Genomic DNA, 10,819 nt, shown 5'->3' with positions numbered 1-10,819 from the left:
TTTTTTTTTTTTATGAACTGGAATGCAGTAGAATTTGATGCATGGATGTTAGAAATTGCAATGTCCTCTTGAATTTTTCTTTTGATGAGTATGTAGTGTCTTTGCCTGTTTCTTCTAATTGTTTTGTTTTGAAGGTTAATTTTCCTAGATATTAAGTTGAGTACAACAGCTTGTTTCTTAGGTCCATTTGTTTGGAATATCTTTTTCCATCTTTTTACCCTGAGATATGTTTCCTTGATGATAAGATATTTCCTTGAATACAGCAGAAAGATGGATCCTGTTATCACATCCATTCTTTCAGTCTGTGTCTTTTTATTGGGGGAAATGAGACCATTGTTGTTGCGAGTTTTCCATAAGCAGTTCTTACTGATTCTTGTTAATTTGCTGTTCTCGCTCTCTCTGTGTGTGTTTGTGTGTGTGTACCCCACACACATTTTTCTTCTTTACATTTCCTTATGACTTCTTGGGTGTGGTTAATCACATCAGGTTCAAGTTTTTCCTCTAGTGCCTTCTGCAGAGCTAGGTTTGTAGACAGATGCAGTGTTTAAATTTTGTTTTCTCTATCTATTGTTATTCAAAGTTTTGCTGTGTACAGTAGTCTGAGCAGGCATCTGTGATCACTTAATGTTTGTAAAACACCTATCAAGGCCCTTCTGGCTTTTAGGGCCTCCACTGAGAATCAGGTGCTATTCTAATAGTTCTGCCTTTAATATGTTACTTAGTCTTTCCCTTTGCTATTTTTAATATTTTTTCTTTGTTGCATATATTTAATGATTTTATTATTGCCTGATAAGGGAAATTTCTTTTCTGGCCCAGTATATATGGTGTTCAAAATGCTTCTTTTACCTGGATACATACTTCCTTCTTAGGTTAGAAAAACTTTCTTCTATGACATTGTTTAAAAATAATTTCTGTGCATTTGAGCTGGGTTTCTTTTTTCCCCCATATTCCTTTATTTGTAGATTTGGACCTTTTACAGTGTTCCAGATTTCCTGGATGCTTTGGGCTAAGAATTTTAATCTTTTATTTTTTATTTTTTTAGATTTAATACTTTCTTTGCCAGGGTATCTGTCTTCTATCATGTCTCCAGCAACTGGGATTCTTTCATTTCTTATATTCTGTTTGTGAGGTTTGCCTCTGAGGTTCCTTTCTGAGTTTCTAAATTTTCATTTCTATATTTCCCTGAGTTTGGGTTTTCTTTATTGATTCTATTTCCACTTTTAGATTTTGAACAGTTTTCATTCATTTTTTACACTGTTTGTTTGATTTTCATACATTTCTTTAAGAGATTTATTCGTTTCTTCCCTAAGGAGTCTATCATATTCATAAAAGCTAGTGTAAGGTCCTTGTCTTGTGCTTCAGCTATGTTGTAACACTTAGGGTCAACTGTGATAAGGTTGCTGGGATCTAGTGAAGATATATTGTCCTGGTTGTTATTGTGTTTTTATGCTGGCATCTAGGCATCTAGGGATGGGATGATAGTATTTTTATATCTGACATCAAGTCTTGTTTTTTTGGATTTTGTTTCTTGGTTTCTGTTGCCTTCTCTGGTTCTTAGGAGTGTGTTGTGACTGTGAGATGTCTAATAGGGAATTCTTCTGGGATACTGCTGGGGTTTCCTGATACAAAAGTCTTTCTAAGTACTGGGAACTGACAAATAGGAATGGGATGAGCTGGAAGCAGGGTTAAAGGGGTTCACTGCAGGGAATAAATGTGTTCCATCAGGATTTGCTTAGACCCCTGTCTATTGGGGCAGAAAGTGAAGAGGGGTATCAACAGGTAGTCTGCTACAGAGATGAGGATGAGAATGGGAACTGAATTTTGAGAAGAGAAGGAAGAACAAATGTCTGAAGTTCACCTACCTCCTGTGCTGGCCTACTTGCTTCACTGGAAAGCTTTGATGGTGTGTTCTCAGCGAATGTGTTTCCTGCTGGAACTAAGGTCTGAAATAAGAGTATGTGTTGGGGGAGGGTTGGAGAAAATCTGTGTAATCCATTGGAGATGGGTGAGAGTGAAGAGGGAGGCTGCAGCAGGTGTCTGTCACAGTGTTGGAGGTGAGACTAGGGGACTGGATATAGAGGAAAAAAGGGAGCTGTAAAGATTTATAGTTAGGCTGTAGGATTCCCTGGCTGTAGTGGCAGACAAGATTTTATGTCTCTTGTAAGTTCAACCTCTAAAAATCTGTGAATATAGTGGTATAAAGTGTTAAATTGAGATAATGGATCAGGAATAAGGTAAATTACAGTAGAAAATACACAATAGAGTAGAAGAGGAAGTGATCACTAAAGACCATGAAATACACTCATAGGGAAAGCTAATACTTTAAAAGCTTTCTAAAATACATGCATACACATTCTGTGATAAAGAATTTAAATGGAGTTACTCTACAACAGGGTGGTGTCACCCTACTAGACAACATAGATCAACAAACAAAAAACCCACCTACACATTCAGGCCTACAGATCACTGCTGCAAGGTATAATTTTAATTACTACATTACAAATTTTAATGAATTTCTTTATATTTGTTTACAATGTAAACAATTAGAACTGAATAAGGGATATGGTTATGAACTTTTAGCAAATTCAATTTGTTACTGAAAATGTGTATTTTTACACATGTAAAATCTATAATTTCTTAACTACTTTTTCAGACATGTTATTAACATGTCAGTAGAAAACTGTTAAAATGAATTATTTTTTCTATCATTAAGTGGCAGAGTAATCAAATTTACATAGTTGAAAAACAAATTGGATCAAGTTAAATATGTTAAAATAACCACATTTTAATAAATCCATTTTCATTTTAGTAGCTTTCAAATGGCTTATTTACCAAATTTCTATCAAATTTGTCAAATTTCTACTTTTGTTATTCATAAACTGTTCATGTATAGAATTCTTATTCTAAGTTCTAGATTTTTCCAAAATAACAGATTTTAACATGCTACCAAAATTTGACCTTGGGCTTTAGAGTAAACACACAGGTACACATTCTATTGTGGAAAGGTCAAGTTAAGTAAAATCCTAAGTATTAGGGTAACTTTTATGTTTAAAATACAGAAATTGAAGATATTATACATTAAACCACATGGCATTGATACTTTTCATTTTATCAATTACATAAGCTATCTGGGCATTTACATATCAATGTTATATACAACAAGAATGCATGTACAGTTTGTTATAGATGCTTGAGAATTTATTCCAGGACCATTCAATGTAGAAAAACAAATCTATTGATTTACTAAAGGAGAAAGAAAGCCCAGAGATTGCTGAAGCTCATTCAAAATTCTGTGATAAACTTGGAATACCTTTAAACACCTTTTATCAAATAGCATTTTACTTAAGGACTGATTGAAATGTGCAAGTTTAAGGTAACTATAGCAATAATATCTTCAACAGCAATAAAAATTTATTTATTTAGCAATAAATAAATTTTCTATGTTTAGCATCAATCAAAAATATAAACAAATAAGTTACTTTAATAAAATATGTGCTTTGAGGATTTTCTTTTTGAGAAAGTGTCTCATTATGTAGTAAAGGCTGTCCCCAAACTCACTGTATTCCGCCTGTCCTGAATGAATTATAACCATTAGCCAGAAAGCCCAATTAAATATGATTATTTTTAGAAAAATTACATTTGAATATCAAAGATAACTTTGTTATCACACAGGACAAAGGCAATTTAGTCATATGTGAAGCACTAAAAAGTACAATAAAATGATCACATATTGGTCTACTCTATATGTAGTTTTAAATAAAGTTTTCTCTTATACTTGTCATATAAAAAGCTTACATCATACATTGATAAAATTAATTTGTAAACATAGCTTAATAATTTAATAATTTTAAATGAAATTGTATTGAAAATAACATGGTGTAAAAGGAATCAGGACTCTTACAGCAATCTATTTCAGCTTTTGTTGTGTTTGTTGCTGTTGTCCTGTAGTTTTTTTTTTTTTTTTTTTTTTTTTTTTTTTTTGACAGAATTTCATTGTCAGACTATCCTTAAACTGCTGGGTTCAAGAGATGCTCTCACTTCAGACTCCCTACGAGGCAAGATTCTAGCTGTGCCAACATGCCCAAATAAAGTCACTGTGAATGTCTTATCAAAGCTTTTCTCTCTCTCTCTCTCTCTCTCTCTCTCTTTTTTTTTTTAGCACATTTCTTTATTTTGCGAGGGGGGTAATAGTATGACAAGGTGCACTTGTGGAGCTTAAGTACATGGATATCCACAAATCAAAGTACAACTTGCAGGAATTGGTTCTCTTCTGCCACCTTATGGGTCTTAGGTATTACACTCAGGTTGTCAGGATTCAGAGCAAGGACCTTTCCTCACTGAGCAACATTGCCAGCATTCAAGGTGTAACTATTCTTCTGCAGCGGGGACCACAGACAAAAACAATCACAGTGTGATAGTTATAGTGAAAGAGGTAGAAGAAAGGAAGAAAATGAGATCCAGGTTTAGAATTTTTTTCATTCAATTTTATCCACAGTTTGCATCGGTAATATACATTTAGTGTTCCATTTCTTTTTAAATGCATCAGAAAATCAATTATGATAAATCTGTGACTAATACAAACATTTCTGAATTCTTCAAAAAATTCAGTTAGAAAAGTCATTAAACTAGCATTCTATAAAGATAATTATTAAACAAATGGTTATGCATTTTTACTCATTTCGACTCAAACATATCCAACATCACTTTTTTTTCTTGTGCCATGTGGTCATAAAATTTAACAGAAGTAGCTATCTAATGATATTTTGGACCAAATAAAATATTCTTCGATTATTCAATCCTCCTCAAATCACAAAACCATTCAAATAATGATAATCACTCTTATTTCAATAACTGATAAAGTAAATATATAAGTCTTAGAAAATTTTAGAATAAAATTTACACTTATAAACTACTAACAGAAATGTGTCAGGGTCTTGGTTTAAAGTTGTCATTATGGGCTAGGTTGAAAACCTGTATTAGAAATTATGTTGGTATTGCCTTTTAGCACAATGATTATTGAACTGCTTTGTTACAAACCTCAAGGGGACACATCTTAAAAGAAGTTTTATTTGCTATAAAGAATGAACACTGAATTTCTGTTCTGTTTTTTTTTTAATAGTTAACTAACAAATGAAATGTACTAAAAGAATTGTCCAAAATTTCACGACTATCTCATTAATAACAAAACACAAAAATACTTGTAAAACAATACCTAATTAATTAATTAATTAATTAAAGGAATTCTGTACACAATAATCATGAGAGAAGTACAATTGATTGTTTTGGTTGTTAAAAATTTTAAATTTGTAATGATTTCAGCTGTCTAGATTAAAAATTCACCAACTAATGTACTTACTAAATTACCTACATTATCCAAATTTTCACTGAGGAAATTTATTATGTCAATGGGGATATTTTGAGGTCAGACTATTTAATTATAACTAATTAGATCAAATATTTAAATAATAAATTATTAATAATTTATTTCTTAAAAATTACAGTAATAAAAAGCTTTTACTCTTTAATATTTCCAATTTTACTCCTGGGGAATGTAGAAACACTTCTGTATTCTAAAGCCAAGATTCAAATTTATGGCTTCATGATGACAGACCAAAAAAAAAATGTAGACATTTCTAAAATCAATCCTTACCATAGTATTTGGCACGTGACAGTTTAAATTTTATAAATGCCCTTTGAAATATTCAGGCCAACGTTTTGAATAAATTACATCCATATTAAGAGGTAACAAGTGCAAATAATCACACAGTTAAGAAATGATAATTGCTTGGCTACTACAAAAGTGGATACGAAGGCTCTTCAATAGGAAACTGAATTATTCATCACATCAGTATTTTGGAAAAATTCCTGAACTACAATTACCTTAAGTTTATCCATCTCCAAATCAAGCAAGGACTTTATTGAACATTGTTTTTTATCAACCAGACTGTGTTTAATTAAACATCAAGTTATTTGAGGATCATAAGGTATACATGATCCAGAAATGGCCAGATTTTGAATCAAAACCTGTTTCTCAATAGCCGCTCTCTGAAAATGGAAGGCAGTATCAATGTACTTAATGTTCCAGTAAGTTGTGGTGCAAACAGTATTAGTTGCATCCAAATGTCCTTGACAATTAATACTTTCCTAGCTCTCCAAAGCCTTACAGCTTTGTGTAACGTTTTCAACAAAGAAATAAAGTACTCTTCAGAGAAAACAATTTAAAAGATGCTTATAGTTTTGCATAATTAAATATCATAAATTAAACATATTAACATTTCTGACAATGTGAAATAACCAATTCGAAGAAAAATGCAATGGATTAGCTAAGAAAACACCATTTAAATCCTCACTTATTACTGACCATACCAAACCTACCAAAATATTTAAAAAATCCACTGATTCTATTAATACATAAAAAGAAATTGCAAAAATGCTTAAGACTATTTTAAGATTCATCAATTACACAGGCACTTCACATGTAAACAACCTACAATATAACTGAAAATATTTTGGCACCAACTGATAATACTAAAAGAATTAAATAATGCCAGGGTTTTGTAATTTTCTATTAATTTTTTTTCTAGGAAACAAAGACAAAATATTGAAGAGATTGTGTATAAACTAGAAGTATATGAAATAACTCAAATGCATAATTGTTTTCCTAGAATATGATTACCTTTACCCAGATGTTCACTAGTATACAGTGATGTAAAAAATATTCAAATTAAAGTGATTATTAAATTCTGTTTTCAATTCTGTATCAATTTGCATTCTGAAAATTAGTCGAGGTTATTGAACAACAACACAAGGAGAATTTTACTTTATCAGGAACTCTTATTAAATTAATCCGATTTTCCTCCAAAAACTGCTTGGACAATTCAGAATTTATGTGTGACATCTTAGTGTGGTTAAAAAAAGGAAAAGAAACCTAAGGCAAACTTTTTACTGGACATTCTTCTTAATGACTTTGAGATATCTGAAATAATTTCAAATACAGGAAATTATAGACATATAATTGCTTTAATGTCACATCAAGCCATAGAAAGCTGAGATGCCTTGGTAGTAGATAATTCAAGGAGTGCCTGAACTGTGACACCAACTTTCACAAGACCTCGTTCTTCCAAAATATGGTGAGGCAAGCAGAGTCTCTCCTGAGGAAAGAGAAAAATATATTGAATATTCATTCTGTAGCAGTTGAATAAACATGAGTCCCAGATTTTTTTTAATATTTCTTTAATTATTTCTTTTTTTGAAATTATATTTGTACTATTTCTCCCCTTCTCTTTTCTCCTTCCAAACCTGTTCAAATACCCTACTCTTTAACAAAACACAATGAATCAGATTATTAAACATGATTTATGTACATGTTTTATATATATAGAAATTTTGTCCGCATGTACATCTGCACAAAAGAGGGCTTCGGATCTCATGGGGTTATAATTATAATAGACTGTTTGAGCTGCCATTTGGTTCTGGAAATTGAACTCAGAACTCCTAGAAAAGAAGCCTGTATTCTTAATTGCTAAGCTGTCTCTCGAGGCCCAAGAGCCATATCTTTTAAATATGCTTTCTATTCAAACTCAAGTAAATATTATATTAATTCCACATTTTCTTTTTAAATATAACAATAAAAATATGGTTAGATTAATAACTTATAGTAAGAAAGGAATTATAGCAATTAGCTTGTTCACTAATGTCATCATTTTACTCTTAAACATCTTTTTCTCCTCAGAAATGGTTTGATAAGGAATAGGTCATCATTACTCAGTATTTACTATCTTACAGTTGCCTCTGATGTATCTGGTCACTAAAGGTGCTCTGGTCAAAATCACTTTCTTAAATATCCATATTTGACTATTCTGTGCATCAAACTCTAATCAGTGTTTTACCTAAAATCTTATCCCTGTTTTGTTTTCTATTATAAATGTGGGCATCCCTAGCAAAGGGCCCTTAGGGCTCACAGATTGGGGTAGGTTCTGCTGACATGATGATGAAGTAGTTGGGCCGAGAGTATGTGACCTGAAGTTGGAGAGCCTGCCCAGAGATGAACAACCAACGGCAGGTTTGGAGGTGGCATGGAGAAACCTGATTAGTTGCCCAAAGCTATATAATACATTTTCTTACAGGATATAAATGAGTCTGCATCTGCTCGTCCTTGGATTGCATTCACCTACTCAATCCTGTAAATGTGTAGTGACTCCAGTTACTCTCACTCCCTTGGCTGGAACCCCCTGTCCTCACCCACAGGCTGTACTGTTGGTAATATGTTCTTATGGAATGTATACAATTTACCTTCCTTCATTCAAATGCTGATTTCCCTACCCTACTATCTGGTTTCAATCTGGACATTGCATTGTGATGCTTATTCTAAGCATCACCTGTCTCAAGTGTAAACATGTTACCACTTGTTCTCTGTAATTGTCACTTAAACCACCAGCCAATGCTGTGCAATGGAGAGATTAGGCTGGACATCCTAGTCTGGAGAGGAGGAGCAGGAGAGAGAGATCGACAGGACAGGACGTGGAACCATGAAGAGAGATAAACCGGACCTAAGATATGACTAAAAGGAAGTATAATGGGTGCAATCTGAATGGTAGGAAACCATACTGGCTTGGAGGTTTAAGATGGAGTAATTATTGCTTAGTACTTTGCTCTAGGTTGATTAAATAAATCCTAGTCTCTGTGTGGTAATTTGGGTATACAGTTGGTTTAGGAATAACCACCCATTAATTAAAGATATACCATTAATAAGTATTAATAACACACAACACTGTATCATTGGGAGGAGGACCAACATCTGGCACCCAATGTGGGTTTGGCCCCCTCAACATGGGTAAAACACCCCCTGTTTCCGTGAATAGGCCCCTTTTCTGTGTAAGACCAAAATGGCCTTGGCCTCCTCAGCATTGGCTGTGGGTGAGCATGCAGCCCCCTACCTGTGTGTTTCTCGGCTGCTTGTGGGTGAGCATGTAGTCCTCTGTCTGTGTGTTTCTCGGCTGCTTGTAAGTGAGCCTTCACACCCCACCTCTGTGTTTTTTGGCTGCTTGTGGATGAGTGTGCAGCCCTCTCCTTCCCCATCTCTCATTCTCTCTCCATCTACTATGGGTAACATTATACTCGCGTTCACCTCCTTCCCTTTTTCCTCCCAATTCCCGACAATGAAGAGGAAGATTCTTCCCTGACAGCTACACGGCCGGAAATCACGTTACATTCTTTCCTCCCAAAACCAAAGGAGCCTGCCGCCACCTATCCATGGGCAGAACTCCACCCTTATCGCTCCACTCCTCCATGATACAACAAACTCCTCTTCCTCTTACAGCCTCATTTCTTGTACCTCGTACCTCGCTCTGCCACTGTTGCTCACCAACCACAAAACTCGCCACCTAATGCCCATGGGGTGGAACTTCCACCATGCAGCCCTCATGCTGTGGCCTACCCTGTTAATGTTAGACATGACACAGGGGCCTGACCCTAATGGCACTCCACTTGTCAATTTGGCCCTCATTTGGAATGCAGCCCTAGAGTCCACCTCCTATTTTAAGCAGGCTCTTCTACAGTGGGCTATTCACTAACAAACAAATTATTACTGGTATTCCCTCTTAAAAGGAGAACTCATTCCTAGTGAAGTCCAATCAATGGAAAGTGGCCTATAATCCAAATCAGCACAATCAGAAATGAAAAAGGGGACATAACTACAGACACTGAGGAAATTCAAACAATCATTAGGACTTACTTCAAAAGCCTATATGCCACAAAATTTGAAAATCCAAAAGGAATGAACAATTTTCTTGATAGATTCCATCTACCAAAATTAAGGAAATATCAGGTAAGTTTGAATAGTCCTATATCCCGCAAAGAAATAGAAGCAGTCATCAAAAGTCTCTCTAAAAAAAAAAAAAAAAAAAAAAAAAAAGCCCTGGGTAGGATGGATTCAGTGCAGAATTCTACCAGACATTCAAAGAAGTGCTAACTCCAATTCTCTTCAAACTATACCACAAAATAGAAAAAGAAAGAACATTACAAAACTCATTCTATGAAGCCACAGTCACCTTGATATCTACACCAAACAAAGACCCAACAAAAAAAGACAACTTCAGACCTATCTCTCTTATGAACATTGATGCAAAAATACTCAATAAAATACTTGCAAACCGAATCCAAGAACACATAAACGATATATCATCCACCATCACCAATTAGGCTTCATCCCAGGCATGCAAGGGTGGTTCAACATATGGAAATCCATCAATTTAATCCACCACATAAACAAACTGAAGGAGAATAACCACATGATCATCTCCTTAGATGCTGAAAAAGCATTTGACAAATTCCAACACCCATTCATGTTTAAAGCCTTGGAGAAATCAGGTATACAAAGAACATTCCTAAACATAGTAAAGGCAATATACAACAAGCCTATAGCCAACGTCAAACTCAAGAGAGAGAGACTTAAATCAATCCCACTGAAATTAGGGACAAGGCAAGGCTTCCCACTCTCTCCATATCTATTCAACATAGTACTTGAAGGCCTAGCTAAAGCATTAAAGCAACTAAAGGAGATCAAGGGGATACAAATCGGAAAGAGGTCAAAGTTTCACTATTTGCAGATGATATGATAGTATACATGAGTGACCCCCAAAATTCAAACACAGAACTCCTTCAGCTGATAAACACTTTCAGCAAAGTGGCTGGATACAAAAGTAACTCAAAAAAATTAGAAGCCCTCCTGTATACCAAAGACAAAAGGGCCGAGATAGAAATCAGGGCAACAACACCCTTCACAATAGCCACTAATAACATAAAGTACCTTGGTGTGACT

At 34.4% G+C, this 10,819-nt stretch overlaps 1 protein-coding gene across 2 annotated transcripts in view; it reads right to left on the bottom strand.

Annotated features, from left to right (window-relative positions):
- Positions 1 to 6,819: 6,819 nt before the first annotated feature.
- The window catches only part of Lrch2 (leucine rich repeats and calponin homology domain containing 2), a 185,372-nt gene continuing 181,372 nt past the window's right edge, over positions 6,820 to 10,819 (bottom strand). For both annotated transcript variants that reach the window (XM_055604968.1, XM_055604969.1), the window contains one exon: positions 6,820 to 7,151. In XM_055604968.1, coding sequence (XP_055460943.1) covers positions 7,032 to 7,151 — 120 coding nt within the window. In that variant the 3' untranslated portion in view covers positions 6,820 to 7,031. The remainder of the gene's footprint in view (positions 7,152 to 10,819) is intronic.

This window comes from Psammomys obesus, unplaced genomic scaffold (assembly GCF_907164565.1).
Source record: "Psammomys obesus unplaced genomic scaffold, mPsaObe1.curated_primary_1811, whole genome shotgun sequence".
Classification (NCBI taxonomy): domain Eukaryota; kingdom Metazoa; phylum Chordata; class Mammalia; order Rodentia; family Muridae; genus Psammomys; species Psammomys obesus.
Note: the sequence above shows the minus strand (reverse complement) of the source record. Positions and strands in the feature narration are given on the sequence as shown.